Raw genomic sequence first — 16,175 nt, 5'->3', positions numbered from 1 at the left:
AACAAAAAATAAAGATCATCTGGGAATCGGAACAGGTAGGTATTTTGCAAGCTAGGATGGTCCCTACCTACAGAAAAAATTAGTAATTGAAATATTTAAACATGAGAAGATCTGAAATCTAACACTGATCACATGGTAGTAAATTCTTGTTAATAATCTAATAATCACAAAATATCTTCGATTATAATTTTTCAGAGTATAATCTGATAGTTTGTTCAAGCAATTGACAAGTTAGACATGATCACCAGATTTTTTCTGAAAAGGTGTTCCATCAAGCTGTTTCTACATTCACAAATGCTTGAACAAAATTAAAAAACATAAAGCATTAATAACCGTAATGATAGAATATCAACTGGTTCTTTGACATCCCTTTGCTCTAAATCTTTGAACTACATTCCACAGCAGCAGTGACACTTAAGCAATTTGCCTTAGCCTGATTAGCTGTAAAGTACTTTGCAAAAATGAGCCTGGTATTTAAGGGTAATCCATACCAATTAAATTCAAATACTCTTTTCTCCCCCACCAGAGCAAACTTAACTTCAGGAGTGAAGAACAAGTTCTACATCCCCCAAATTATATGCCAACATCTCACAAAAGTTCTAAGAATGAGACAAGAAGTGTTTTCCAAATTACATAACAAATTACAAAAACCGAGAAACTTTTGCTAAAGCAAGACTGCTTGCAATTTAATAAAAATGCCAGAAAGAACCTAGCAAAAGTAAGCAGTGTCAGAGGATTTCTCTCCCTAAAGAAAATGAAGTAGTAATTTAACCTGGTATCTGTAGCATCTTTCTCAAAATATTCAACACCTATTCCTGTGCCAGTGCTGTGATCCTTTACATTAGTGTTGCTTCCATCCTCAGAAGGGAGCAGTTCCTTGGTAGAAGTGTCTGAAGAAAGTAAATACTGACAAGAAGCTCTATTTTGTTTGGAGTAGGTGTGGGTTACAAGGCTATTGGCCATGTCCAATTCTTCTTGAGCAGGTAACATGTGTGTCCATTCTGGTTAGAACAATAAATAGAACAGAAAAGGATAATTTAAAAAACTCAGGTTTGGCATGTACATAAAGCTATTTCACAGATGCAGATTCAAATCCCAGGTAAACGCAGTCCTAAGATCATGCTTGTCATGGTAAGAATGCAGACACTAACATTCAACCAATAAAAGCAGATAATAGATTGTAAATAAGTCTATAAAATACTAGACTAAACCCAGGTAATTTCAGGTTGTAGATAGTAAGGTGGAAAAAGCTATGCTTCACATTAAAGGCCTGAAAAGACCATTGAGAGTTATGGTCATTTAAGCCAGATTCCTTTCTTTTGTCCAATTTATGTGACCAGATTAAACATGTCCCTCCTAAAACAGGTCTCAAATATCTTTCTAGCCCAGTGATGCAGCTGGCAGTATCCAGTAAGGTGCCTTCCTTTTTCCAGCCAACCTCCACTGACTAGTCTTACTATGCACTGAAATTCAGCAGGACTAAAAGCATAAAAGACTCTTGACTTCCTGTTATGCAGCAGCACATGGAAGAGCTTTGTAGCCACTGCTCCATCTCTCCTTAGATGGACCCAGAAAGTACATGCAAGGCTTTGTTCCATAAATCAGATCATACCTTCAGTGCTTGTTTTTAACTGGAACATTGGATCACCCATTGCAAGTAAAGTCATAGCAGCTTCAGTGCTTCCATCATTAATTCCTGCAAAGTCATTCACACACATTCAAAGTCACAAGCACATTAAACAGAAACCCATTTATCCACATACAAAAAGCATTTGACACCATCAATATAGTGAAGCATGTATTTTTTTGAATTGTTGCCATTCATGGATCAAAATGCTTGTAGACAGACAGCAGTTCTCATCCCCTAAAATCAAACTACTGTAAAAACACTGAGCAGCAACACTATTCCCTTTAATGGTGTACTGGGTACAGGTGGCAAGGTGCTGGCAGCAGGGGGGCTGCCCTGGACACAGTCAGTTTCAACTGACCCACAGCAGGACACAGCTGATCCTAGCAGCCAAGACAGTGGCATCTTTGGGAAACATATTTGAGAAAGGGGAAAATGTTCCACAGCAGTGAAGAGTGAACGGATAAAGTATCAGAAACAACCCCACAAACAGCAAAGTTGATAAGGAAGGAGGGGGAGGAGGTGCTACATGGATGGGAGCAGAGATTTCCTCTGCAACCCATGGAGGAGACCTTGGCAGAGCAGGTAGATACTCCCTGAAGCAATTGCACCCTGTAGAGGACCCATGGTGGACCAGACTTATCCTGAAGGACTGTACCCCGCAGGAAGGACCCCATACTGAAACAGTTTGTGAAGAACTGTATCCCATGGGAAGGGCCCCACGCTGGAGCAGGTGAAGAGCATGAAGTGGAAGAAGCAGCAGAGATGAAGTGTTAGAAACCAACTGCAACCCCCATTCCCTGTCACTTGGAGGGAAGAGGCAGGGGAGTGGTAAATGAAGGTGTGAAGTTGAGAGCAAGAAGGTGGGGAGGGGAAGGTGTTTTATTTTTTGTCTTTGCTTCTCACCATCCCACCTAGTTCATTTGGCAATAGATTAAACTAGTGTTCCCCACGTTGAGTCTGTTTTGGTAAGTGATCTTGTCTTCACCTCAACCCAGAAGCATTTCCATTTTATTTTCTCCCCTCAACCTGTTGAGGAAGAGGAGTGGCAGAGCAGCTGGGTGGGCATCTTGCCGCCAGCCAAGGTCAGCCCGCCACAAATGGAAAAGAAAAGAGGTAACAATTGAATCACAGTAATCCATAACCTGTAGTGTTGGATCCATATTCCACTTCAGACTCCTAATTCCTAATCTCTATCCAGAATACATCCCCTTGCCTGTCATTAACTGGTCATGTCCAACAAAACATTTCCATCCTCCAAAGCTATTGTACTGAAATAAACTGAAAGAACAAAGTAGGTTTCCTCTCCTTCAGCTAAGGCAGTAGTCCACTCAATTTCCAGTGCTTCCTAGGAAAATGTATTGAGAATGTATTTAAAAGTGGAAGCTATTTTTAAAATTAATAGATCCGTAAGAGTTTGTAACGTATCTCACGTGGAAGGAGTATTTGCTTCTGGAAGACTCTGATCACAGTCTGTCACACATGCTATTTTACCAGTTTAGGATACTAAAGTCAGAGACCTCAGAGATAACAAAGCTATGAATCCACCCACTCTTTTTTATTACTCAGTCACACATCAAGCAAGTTGCAAGCACGTGCAATGTTTCCTCTTCTCCCAGTACAATTAACCACAGCACAGCAAAGTGATAGATGGGACACACAAAAGGCATATTCTGACCCTGGCAACAGAACATTGCAACGCTTGGTCTCCATACTTGATTGAGAACAGTTAAGAAAGAAAATGGTTTAAATCTCCTCCAAAACATGAAAGCATCCAGCATCTCATGAGCAGGTTTTTTTGTAAGATATATAAATCTCTGAATTTTCAGGAAGAATAACTACATGTTGGTAGCAAGTTAACAGGAAAGATATGAACAAGACTGTTTCATACCTACCTTTGTCCATCTCTGGATTTTCACGTACAGTTTCCTTAAATAAAAAGAAAAACAGTATCAAAGTTCTACATAAAATGAGTCCACAATTTTAATTTAATCCTTCTGGGTAAATTCCCTGCCCAAAGGTTACCCTGGTTTCAAAGGGTATTTTAAAGGCTGACAATATTTACTTACATAGTTTTCCCATACCTGTGTCCCTCATACCTGTGTGGGACGGGTAAGAGTCTATTAAGCTATACTGTTACAAGCAGACATGGCAACCACACACTGTCCACATAGCTTTGTCCATGCTATAAAACAAAACAAAGAAAACCAGACATTCTTACAGCTATTGTGATACTTACTTTTTCCTTCCTCTGTACCACCAGCTGGACAGATGCACGAGAGAGACTTTCAACATCAGTAGCCACCTGTGCATCTGGTACATTCACAGGTATTTCCAGCTGTAAAATAATTTTTAAAGTACTTCAGTTCATCAGCCCACCAAGAAAATCTGTCAAATGCAAATTTTTATAAGCCACATATACTCACCAGATCTTGAACATGTAGTGGGATCCTTCCCAAAAATCAAGTCTTACATTACATACCTTCTGATTTAGGAAGGCAGCAGTTATATGAACTGGAAGCAGAACTGGTAGTGCTGCTTGTAACTAACTGGAAGCATCAGACAACCTAAAATCTTGTTTTTAGTTGCTTATTACTCCACCAAATCAAGTTACGTGGCTGAGATCTCTCATGGTGGCTGTCTATGTCAAATGGGTGTTAATAGTTTTCACATTTCTTTTGCTTTTTAAGTCTCAACAAAAGAAAAACTGCTCAGCCTTTACAAAGTATGACTAGGGAATAAATCCCATCCACACACAGACACAGAGTCACCCACCATTTTATCTACATTTCTTTTTCTTCTTCAACACTGTCTTTTCACTGAGAACTTCAGATATTTGATATTTTCAGAAACAAGGACATGAAATTTGGCAGAAAGGTTACAATATTTCCAGTCAGGTTCTTATGAAAAACACTGCTTAATCTGGGTAGCTTTCAAAGGCTTGCACTTCTACAGATGCTTTCCACTGATCTATTTAAATTTGACAACAGCTGAGTCCTCTGGTACCTAACTGTATCCTTTACTAGTACTCATGGCTTTATCATCATCCCCACACATAATATATTTCACATCTTTGAAATAAGGGATTCAGCAAAACTTTCTGTACAACTACCTTGCTGTTCATTATTGTTCTAGAGTCTCCCTCGGTGTTTTAACTGAGCTGTACATTCTCTTGCTGTTTCACTCAGAGAAAGAAACAGTGTGATTAATTCAGGAGATAAAAAACCCATCATTTCAATGGGAAAAGAGAGAAAGATGACTAGCAGTAAACAAAAAGAACTGCAGTGAATGGAAAGAAGTAGTGATGAAGATCTAAGGCATGAATAGATCAGGTCAGATAAACAGATTTGGAACAAAGCAAAAAAAAAAAAAAGAGCTGTGAAGACACATTGCTGAGTTAAGACAGGATAGAAAGAACAAAAAAGGCAAATAAGTCATGTTGATTGATAAGGGGGGAAAAAAAAATAGAAAAATGTTTAAACCTTTGAGTACAATCCTTTTGATGATACTCCCTTGAAGAGTCCACTGTTCCCAAACCTCAACAGTTCCCTGACGACAAAAAAGCATGCCATTTCCTCTCTATTGACTGGTCTTAGTAGATATGATAACAAGTCTTGCTACAGTTTTACAGTCTCAACTTTTATTGTCGTCTAAGAATACAATTAAAACATAGGCCTGCACTCTAGGCTTTCCAACTCTACAAATGGTCTGTGGAGGAGTCAAAACATACAGCTTTTGAAAAAAATTAACAAAGATGTAGATGGTCTCTCACTGACAGCAGCAGGGACCGAGGCCCATGGATGTGTCCATGCCAGACAGAGCAGGAATATCTCTGAATGGACCGCAGCCCATGGAGGACCCACGATGGAGCATGGGCAAGGAGTGAAGTCCACTGTAATGTCAAACTCCACAGCCTGAATCAAAGGGACAAGGGATGGAGTTTTAATGGATATATATTTAAACTTTTTTTAACCCATTATTTGAGTTCTATGCTATAGTAAGGACTATAGCAAGAACAACATAAATCAAGGGAACACAAGCCTCAAGAAACCAGGCAAGTCCAGTGGTGACCAAACTGAGCTGGTTTTGGTGCCCAAAAACTCAAAACAAAATACCACCTCTCCTTAGCAACCACATAATAGATGGAGCCCAATGCATGGACTTCACTCAAAGGACATTTGGTGGACACTTTAAGGGGGTGGTCCACAGACCAAGGGAATGACATCCATGTATATATCAAAGGACAGGAAGAGAAGCTATGGTTAATAAGGATGTATTGGATAGTGTAGGGCTTGAGCATGACAAATGGCATGAAATAAAGGGTGAAGATTATACTGGGCATGTCTGGGATAAAGTCAATTTTCTTCACAGCAGCCCACATGGTGCTGTGGTTTGGATTTATGACAACAGTGTTGATAATACACCAGTGATTTTGCTATTGCTGAACAGTGCTTGCACAATGCCAAAGCTTTTGTTTTCCTACTCTGTCCCAGCAAGGAGGCTGGGGGTGGGCAAGAAGCCACAAGAGCACACAGCTGGGACAGCTGACCCAAACTGAACAACAGGATATTTCATGTCATGTTCATCAATAAAAGCTCAGGGAAAGGAAGAGGAAGAGAACAGCATTTGTGGTTGTGGCATTTGTTTTCTAGAGTAAGTCTTATGAATGCTGAGGCCCTGCTTTCCAGGAAGTGGCCTGCCCACGGAAAGCAGTGAATAAATTCCTTATTTTGCCTTGCTTTCACATGCAGCTTCTGCTTGACCTATTGAACTGTCTTTATATCAATCCATAAGTCTTCTTATCATCCTTCTATTTTCTCCTTGTCCAAAAGGAGATGGGAGTGAGCAAGAAGCTCTGTGTGTGCCTGGCTGCGGTCAGGGTCAGTCCATCACACTGTTGAAGTTTCTTCGTGAGAGGGACTCGGAAACATCTCCCTTATTCCCATATTTCCTAATATTCAAATGTAAAATTGAAATGCTCCATTTGTGCCATCTTGGGCCCCAAAACACATAGTAAGCATAGCAGACTGTGCCTACATTCAATCCCAACAAGCTGGTGAGCATCCTGCAGACCTATATAGTTTGTAAATATAACGAGACCTTAGACTGAGGTCACATTCTGTTCAAAACCAAGTATATGTGCCAAGTAACATCCCTGCTACTCTCAATGTCATTCTTAATGAATTGGGATAAAACCCAAGTACTGGGAGATAGAATTATAATAAAAGCTGTTTAAACAATTGTAACAAAAGTACACATGCAGAAGCCAGCTACATGATACCTCCTCCATGGTTTCCTCTATCTGAACAGGAGTAGGCTTTGGAGATCGAAGACCTATAGGAACAAACACTGGAGCTTTGTTTACTTCATCCGGTGCAAAGCATTGATCTTCATCATCAGGCTGAAAGTCATCTGCCTCCTCCTCCTCCTCCTCCTCTTGAGAGGCCCGGAGGGTCACCAAGGTTATCTTTGAACTTCTGTGCTCCTTCTCAGATTTCTTTTTATGCGTAGTTTTCAAACTTTTGCCTCTAGTAACACTCAATTTAACTTCTTGCCTTTGATTCCCCTTCTCACTGCAATCAGCCTCACATTCAGAGGCAGAAGAAGCAGCAGTTCTTAGCTCCAAGGTATGTTTTGGCAGTGCTATCCGTTTTGATGACCTTCTGGACTGCCTTCTAAAATACAGAACAAAAACACGATTAAAAAACAGTGAAATCCAAGGCATTCCGAAGAAAGGGGTACCACAAATTGAATCAAACTCAATGAATGAAAACAGATCATTGTGACCAACAAAACAATCTATTTACTGCCTAACGTATAGTGACAAAAATACTATTTACCATTTAATCAGAAATCCTAATTTCTTCATGTATGCACAAAGTACTGATTGTAAATATGAATGAAGCAGTTTCAGAGTGTTGGAAAGCTGCACAATTAGATTTAAGATACAGAGTCCTTCGACTAGAAAAGCATGAATTAATTTTCATTTTGAGGAATATGGGAGTCACATGCTTTTGACATCATGTGAACATTTACAGTTCTCTTTTGCTAAAGCTATACTAGGAGCCCTGAACTATGATACTTTAGTTGATCAGACTAATGTCTAGAAACTAGAACTGCTAGATGGTAATTAGTTATCTGATCTGGTTTCTCAGACAGCAATCTCTTCAATAATCATCTCCTTACTGTTCCCACCCTCAAAACAACGAGCATGACCACTCTGGGTATCAAAAGTGATTCCAAACTTCCCCTCAAAAACATCCTCCTTGGTAAACTGGTGGGGAGAGGAAACAAATAGCAGCAGACAACACTACCAGCACAGAGTTTGTTTAGGTTAATCCCACAATCCCTGTACCCCCAATACGGGTACTTCGAAGTCCTCCCCTTTAAAACAGGAATTCCTGTTTAAATCAAAGGTGGACCCTGGGACGGGTCACTGGGAGTGCTGGCTGTGTTCATTTTATGAGAGTGCAGGCAGGGTAAGAGACATAGGGATGGATATCTGCATGCATGTGGTAGAGTTCAAATGGAAGACACAAGGACTGACATCCTGCACGCACTCACATACTGTAGAGCTCTGGCTAATAATTAGTTTTTAAAACAAGAGCTAAAACCAATCAGTTGAGCTTACAAGCCAAAATTAGTTGTTTTACCTTGTGAGATTGTCTGAATTCTTTTCCTGAGAGGTAGAAAGCTGAGAATCATCTTCTCGTTCTACTTGACTCTCTGACGGTATCTCTGGAGAATGGAGTCTACTATCCTGCCTGATTCTTTTATAAGATGTTTCTTCAACAGAGTCTGTAAAATTGTGTCTTCTTGTAGCCTCTGAGGAGGATGCAGCTTCCACTGTGTTACTAGAGTTTTGCTGAACAGAGGAGATATTGCTACCGTATTAAGCGCCAAACATTTTTAACTGGTTTTGGTGACAAGAACATTTAAAGAACTATGTTTAAGGTTCTTGAAAACATGCTCAGCTATCATCTCAGACATCTTAGGACATTTTTCCCCATTTTCTTTAATTTTGGGCCCTCTAGCAGAAGTGTCATTAGATGGTATTATCTATGATGTCTAAGTTTCCAATGCTGCTGCTAGTTAATAGACCATGACCATGCTCAACTTATCAAGAGCAGCAGCTCTTCAGAAGCTGGAAAAATGAATCATTTTCTAAAACTACCTATTAATTTAAAAAACAATTTGAGGGAAAGAAAATTATTTTTTCTGCCCTAGGAACAAACTAGGAAGAAAAAACCACCATAGTTTACAGGGCAGCATTTAAATATTATTCAAAACACACACACACCCAGAAACAAATCCCAGAACATACTGGCTAAAACATGTTAACTTAAAGTAGCGTTCCATCTAGAAAATAAGGAACACCAGACAAAGTTGATTCAGGTATTGCAACTTTAGACAGATGGCATTAGCCTAGGCTAAGTTAGGCCTGTTGAGCTAATTTAAGAAGAACGTCTGAACTCTGTTCACCTACATTTCAACTTACAAGTATACTTATATGGATTTTAGGTAGTATCTGATGTTACAGACAGCTGCTTTAATTTCCATTGTTCAATGAATAACAGACATTAATTGGTAACAATGTTAACATGCATTAATGATAATGGAGACTTCTGACCATATAAACTGTAAACCTTAAGACAACAGTGTACATTAAGTATGTTTTTAAGATTTTAAGTCCATTTATCCAGCATTAATTTCTCCTCACTATTCGAAATAAAGAATCATATTAACCTTTGCCAGCCATATACTGGATTTCTGTGCCATTATGTATCTAAACACAAGAATTGAGGTATAAATTGGCTCAAACTACGTGATCAGCACTTACCATTGATACACCTGTTTTTTCTAACACCAAACATTCTTCTGCATTTCTATTCTCAGCCTTGTCCTCTTCTCTGTTTTCATCTTCTTCAGGATAATCTCTTTTTCTAGTAACTCTCATTAGGTTTGGCTTTGAGTTCCAGTGGGGTTCCCTCACTTGATGCAAAGGTTTTGTATCACTCTGTTTACTTTCTTCTCCAGAAGAGAATTTATCATTGGACCTACAAAAATATTTTTCAACTTTCACTTCTCAGGAACTACAAAATACACTCCAGAAGCCTGGCTTACTATCAAATACTAAGTTCATTTCTACCTGGAAGTACTACTAAAGTGTCCTGCATTTTTATTTGTTTAGTTGGTGAATTTAAAACAAACAAACAAACAAAAAAACCCCCAAGAAATGCGAAAACGTAAAAAAATGCGAAAAGGGAGAAATTTGCTTTTCTCCAGTAGCAGACTTTTCTGATGACTTTTCGAAAAATCTTGGAAGGAAAGCAACATTACGATGTCAGGTAGAACAGAAAGTTTCAGCTATACTACCATAGGTTCCCCAAATTAAGCAACCATAGGAACATTATATTCATTAATTCCAGTACTTAAGGTACTACTGCTTTTGAACAGGATGAAAATTCTTACATCTGTTCAAGCACATCCAGATCAGTAAGACAGAAATCTTAGACTTTTAAAATCCTGTCTCGGGAAAAGGTAAGAAGGAGGATCCAGGGAACTACAGGCCAATCAGCCTCACCTCGGTCCCTGGGACAGTAATGGAACAACCAGCCCTGGAAACCACTTCCAGACACACGAAAAACAAGGTAACTTGGAGTAGTCAGCATGGATTCACAATGGGAAAGTCATGCTTAATCAACTTGATAACTTTTTACAATGAAAGGATTGGTTCGATAGATGAAGGGAGAGCAGTAGGTAGCGTCTACCTTGACTTCAGTAAGGCTTCTAACACGCTCCCCCAACATCCTCACAGGGAAGCTTATGAAGTATGGCCTGGATGAGCACACAAGGAAGTCCACTGAAAACTGAATGAATGGCCAGGCTCAGAGGTTGGTGATCAGTGTCACCAACTTAGCTGGAAGCCAGTAACTAGGAGAGTACCCTAGGAGTCAGTACTGTGTCCAATCCTGTTCAACATCTTCGTTAATGATCTGGATGATGGGGCAGGTTGTACCCTCAGCAAGTTCACAAATGACACAAAACTGGGAGTGGCTGATACACCAGAGCATCATGCTGCTATCCCGAGGGACCTGGACAGGCTGAAGAAATTGGCTAACAGGAACCTCCTGAACTTTAACAATGGGAAGTGCAAAGTCCTGCACCTGGGGAGGAACAATCCCAGGCACTGGGGGCCACCCAGCTGGAAAGCAGCTTTGCAGAAAAGAACCTGGACATCCTGGTGGACACCAAGATAAACATGAGCCAGCAATGTGCCCCAGCTGCAAAACAGGCTTACAGTATGCTGAGCTGCCTTAGGAGAAGCATTGCCAGCAGGTTGAGGGAGGTGATCTCTACCGCCTATTCAGTGCTGGTGAGGCCACACCTGGAGTACTGTACCAGAGCAGCCCAAACTGGCCACAAGAGAAGCATGGACACACTGAATGGAGTCCAGAAAAGAGCTATCAAAGATGAAGGGACAGAAGCATCTCTCCTGTGATAAAAGGCTGAAAAGAGTGGGGACAGTTCAGCCTGGAGAAAGAGAAGACTTGGTGGGAGCAGGTGGGGAAATCTCAATGTATATAAATACCTGAAGGGAAGGTGTAAAGATAGATGGAGCCAGACTCTTGTTAGTGGTGCCCAGTGACAGGACAAGAGGCAATGGGCACAAAATGAAACCTAAAGAGACTGTGGAGTCTCCATCCCTGGCAATATTGAAAAGCCATCTAGACATGGTATTGGGCACCCAGTTCTAGGTGACCCTGCTTGAGCAGGGCGCTTGGACCAGATGACCTCCAGAGGTCCCTTCCAACCTCAACCATTCTGTGATTCTGTGAAATTCCACCATCACAGAAGCCAAGAAGACTGTAAGGTAAGGCCCTTGTCATGTTAGCACGAAGACTCTGGGATATGATTTCAATGTAAGTCATGGAACAGATTTTAAGCAGAGGCTCAGAGACAGATGGGAATCAGAAACTAATTTCAGAAAACAGCAGATGTAAATTGATTTGAGGCTGCTCTCTATTAGCTAAGATTGAGCAAAAAGGTAGCTTATAACATAACCCAGAACTGTTACATGTAAATGGGACTGCCTCATGCTGCACATACATTAAAAGCATCACTTCCAACCAAAGAACCAGGACATTGCACATCACTGTATGAACTTCTGCTGGAAAGAAAAAGTGAAGAGACTCAGAAGACATCTTGGACAGCAAGTTCATTTTATGTTACTCCACCTACTACTTCTCAATTATAAGTGAGTGCAAATGGAACTGCTCATTCTTCCAATGGTCCACATTCATAGTGCACTGTACCCTAAGAATGTATTACTGAGAAATGCAGACAGATAAACTCTGATTACTGGCTTCTACCCTCACCTGCAAGATATCTTCTAAAAAGGAAAACAAACTTGAGAACTCTCTTAAAAACTCTTCTGTTACCTAAGGATGCCACCTAGTGACCTTCACAGCATGTAGAATGTAACAACTAGCACAGCTCAGAGCCTACACTTCAAAAAGCAAGTGCTGTATGAAAACAACTGGACAAATACACAAAGTTTTTAAAGAGCTTTTTTACTTTGTCAAAAGGAACTTTACCTTTCTATGGTATCCTGAATGCTTCCTACAGCATCTGTAGATAGATCTTCTTGCTCTCCCTTGCTGTGGCAGTTAGGTGATTTTTTAGAGGAACAGAATGTTTCTGACTTCATACTTTTTGGATTTATGTCTAGGTGGTCATTCTTGGCCGTATTCTCCACAGACAACAATATTTCCATGTTATCCTTAGGTTTGAGGGAAAAAAAAACCCAACAACATTAGCACAAAATATATCACCTGTAAAAGAAAGCATTGCAAGTTAATCAAGATGTTAACCTGAGACAAAACTTCCCTTAAAAGCTTTCAAGTATTTTATGGCACCCATGACTGTTCCTTGTTCCTTTAGAGAAGGTTATTTATATAATGAAAACAGATACTATAACCAGTACACTCTTCCATTAGCAACACCAAGGAGTACAGAAGAAACCCAGCAACAGAAATATGGCATGCAGGTTCAATGTATCATTAACATGACTGAAATTTCAAAGTTTACGTGAAGACTTTAGATTTGTTAACAGAAGTCTATATATTATCAATGTGTCATTAACAGAATTTTAGAAGATCTCATATTAGGATACAAATATCAAACAAGAATGTAATTCTTACTAGTCCAAAATTAATTTATGCATTTAAAACAGCTTATTTGGATGTCTTAAAAACAGCTGGTGTGGAACAAAGCATCAGAAAGTATAGTCAGAAATATCTGAACAGAATTCTCACTTTTGAGTAAAGACATTCATCAGATTCTTCTGCCACAGGCAGATTCTCTCCTTTATTTGCTTCTTCCTCAACTGGAGCAGCAAGTTTTTGTGCCACTTGAGATTCTTTTTCACTATATGCTCTTTCTAGGTTTGGTCTAGTTCTCATAGATCCATTCCTTATGAATTGTCCTGGTTTCAGAGCACTCCGCATGCTTTCTTGGGAAGTGTTTTTTTCAGCACTAGTGAATTTAAAGCAAACAACCAAACCAAACAAACAAAAACAAAACAAAAAAATATGTCACTTGACTTTGGTTGGGGTGGGTGGAAAGCAATTCTGCATTCCTTAAGTTTTGAATCAACACTTATACAAGAGGGTTAGAGACTGATATACTGTTCTGTTTAAAATCAAGAAAACTATCTTTTCAAATACATATTTCTCATTTGGGGCATTTATGGTAAACATGTGAGAAGGAATAACAAGATTTTTAACATCAAGAAAAAAGTTGTGCTGGTAACCATACCAACAAAGTATCTGCAGTCTAATACATGCTTAAGACCTTATTTTAACAAGAGCAGCAGTAAAATAGAAGAGCACACCGGGATCAATAAAAGACAAATCTCTGACATTTTGCAAAACCTGTATTTGTTACATGTATGATTGCTGTATATACAAACCAAGTAAAATAAAAACTTGGTCAGAAAGATCTATGAGCTCATACAGATCAAGTATATACCAGATAAACAATGACAAGTAGCTCAGCTCAACTGAAAATATGCTCTGAAAGCACAGGAAGAAGCTGTCTGTAGGCATTGAAAATTAAACACTGGGGAGACAGGTAACAAGGAACAAAAAAAAAAAAAACCAAAACAAACACACTTGCAAAGGTATCTCATTACACACCAGATGAAAGCTTTTCAAATGCAATTTTGCTAAACTCTAACCTCACCTGCTTTGTTCACACAATATGTTTTCAGAAATACAGGGCACCTGAGGTGCCTCTTGTGGTTCCTGCTCCTCTTCGCTCAATACATCTGCTTGACACAATACAGCTTCATTTTCATCCTTTAATTTGCAATAAAAAAAAAAGCATGAAGAAAAAGAGAATCAAGCAAGTTTTTAAAACAACTATGTATTTTATTAAAAAGTATAAGCTACTGGTCTTTGTGCTATTTTCCCAATATGAACCAAGAAAAGAATCATCTTATATTTATTGAGGGTAATCTCCCTGTGCACATAAATCAATTTATAGGCAAGCAAGAACATAAGTCGTCTTAGTCCTGGGCTAGAGTCAGGCTCTTAAATACTATATGCACCTCAGCATTATGGGTAACACCTATTTAGCATTCAATCAACTCTCTATTACATGGAGCACTATGGGAACAAAATACTCTGGCAAATGGAAAAATCTTTGAAAACTGGACACTGCACAGACACACCCAAGCTACTGTAACATAACCTCAGATTCAGAAGGGCTTATTAGTTTTACTTCTGTATTTGCCACTCTGGTTCCACAAAGAAGCCACTCAAACACATCCCTCACTTCAGGTCTGACAGCTTTATTAGTACAGAGGATCATCAGACCTGCTGTGGTTCTACAGATTTGCACAGCACACAGCAGATGTACATGGGTCGTCTACAGGCCACAGGTCTAAAATAGCCAAAGCTGAACCAGATACAATCATCTCAGGTAGGGCTGACCTGACACTGTGACACAGAGAGAGACTACAGATGCAGTGCACTAGTACTCCTCTCTGAGAATGCATCACACAAGTACTCCCAGCTAGCTCTACAGACGTTCAAGAACAAAATCAGCTATAACCACTCTAAAAAAGATGAGTCACTCTTACAAAGCTTAGCTATGCTTGAGATCTAAGGTAAGTCTACAGAGACATACCTACATTCATCACATGACTCATAAACAACCTACAGAAGGGTTATAGAGAGTTTGTCATACTACAATGACTTCCAAGGATTTCAATGTTTTACAGTGCCTAGTAAAGTATCTGTGGGGATACACAGTGTAGGTGAATGACTCAATTTACCTGTGCAAAGTAGAGGAGTGTCAGGCACTCTAGTTGTGAAGTCGGTCAGAGCTCAAAGTAGTAAGAACTTAGCTATTAAAAAAGTATCTCCTTCCTTCTCTTGATACTATATACTAGATTCCTCAACACAGACTTGATTCATCCAAACAGGAAAGGTGAGCAAAAAAGCTAATTTTTATGTATTGCAATATAAACCACATTTTTATTCTAGAGTTTATCTTAAATGTGCATAATCCTTTTTTCTATCATGCAATTCAATCAAAATCAGATCTTGATTTTCCAGATGAGGTTAATAGTACAAGTTGTAGACTTCACTGATGTCATACCTGCAACACCTCAATATACCAGGGTTTGGGAATCATGTTCATCTAATATGGTGTCTCAGCTTCAAGAAATGCAACTTAAATGTTCTAATTTAACTTCATAAAATAGAACATACATCTAGGAACCACACTTTTGAAGCCAAAGCATTTATTAACTTACGATAACAGTATTGGCAGACTCATCTTTTTGCAATAAGAACTGCTCTGCTTCAGGCTTTTTCTCCCTCTCATTTTCTGATATTTGTAATTCCTTCTTTCCAACAGCTCTCAACAAGTTTGGCTTGTACCTCTGGAACCTACTCCGCACTAACTGGACAGGTTGAAGAGATGTTTGTTTACTTTCTCCTTCAGTGGCATTTTTGCTGGCAATGCTAAGTCAGACAGAAAAAAAATTAATCTGAAACTTAATACAAAAGCATGCCATTAACAAACACAGGTTCATTATATTTTCATATAAAAAACAACTGAGTTTTTAAAAGAAACCATGTAAAGGTAAAGTTCTGCTGAGTTTAAGTTACAAAATTTTAAGCAAAAATTTGAAAGCACTGGTCTCCTAACTACTTCTACAACACAATTAACTAACCTACTTACTGTCTGCTTATTACTATAAAGCAATTTTCACACTGTTTCTCTGATAAGCAAATTAGTATTCCTCTGTTTACATAAAATTAAACTAGTGTTTCAGATGATGAATGAATGCTCATTAATGCTTGGCATGGAAGTAACTGGAATTTTAGTACTGCAAGTGTCAAAACTATGAGAACTAAGATTTTGTTCAGTACTTTTATTAGATTTTCTTTGTCAGTTAGCAATCCATTGGCACAATGACTTCCTTTTAAAATACTTTCATTGTTACAGTCAAGAAACAAAAGTAGCTAAGCCC

The 16,175-nt window shown here is 39.1% G+C and overlaps 1 protein-coding gene across 7 annotated transcripts in view; it reads right to left on the bottom strand.

Moving 5' to 3' along the window:
• BDP1 (BDP1 general transcription factor IIIB subunit) overlaps positions 1-16,175 on the bottom strand; it is a 54,277-nt gene that overhangs the window by 13,391 nt on the left and 24,711 nt on the right. For 5 of the 7 annotated variants that reach the window (XR_012621517.1, XM_074811646.1, XM_074811647.1 and 2 more), the window contains 12 exons: positions 15,453-15,663; positions 13,874-13,989; positions 12,946-13,165; positions 12,226-12,410; positions 9,468-9,684; positions 8,281-8,492; positions 6,909-7,302; positions 5,404-5,541; positions 3,867-3,965; positions 3,523-3,556; positions 1,613-1,696; positions 773-1,001 (listed from right to left, as the gene is read on the bottom strand). Coding sequence is in view for 6 of the 7 variants with exons in the window: in XM_074811646.1 (XP_074667747.1) it covers positions 773-1,001; positions 1,613-1,696; positions 3,523-3,556; positions 3,867-3,965; positions 5,404-5,541; positions 6,909-7,302; positions 8,281-8,492; positions 9,468-9,684; positions 12,226-12,410; positions 12,946-13,165; positions 13,874-13,989; positions 15,453-15,663 (2,139 nt within the window). In the remaining variant the exon portion in view is untranslated. The remainder of the gene's footprint in view (positions 1-772; positions 1,002-1,612; positions 1,697-3,522; positions 3,557-3,866; positions 3,966-5,403; positions 5,542-6,908; positions 7,303-8,280; positions 8,493-9,467; positions 9,685-12,225; positions 12,411-12,945; positions 13,166-13,873; positions 13,990-15,452; positions 15,664-16,175) is intronic. The other 2 variants (XM_074811648.1, XM_074811649.1) reach the window with 2 other exon arrangements.

Source organism: Strix aluco, chromosome Z (genome assembly GCF_031877795.1).
Source record: "Strix aluco isolate bStrAlu1 chromosome Z, bStrAlu1.hap1, whole genome shotgun sequence".
Classification (NCBI taxonomy): domain Eukaryota; kingdom Metazoa; phylum Chordata; class Aves; order Strigiformes; family Strigidae; genus Strix; species Strix aluco.
This window is presented reverse-complemented; position numbering and strand designations above follow the sequence as displayed.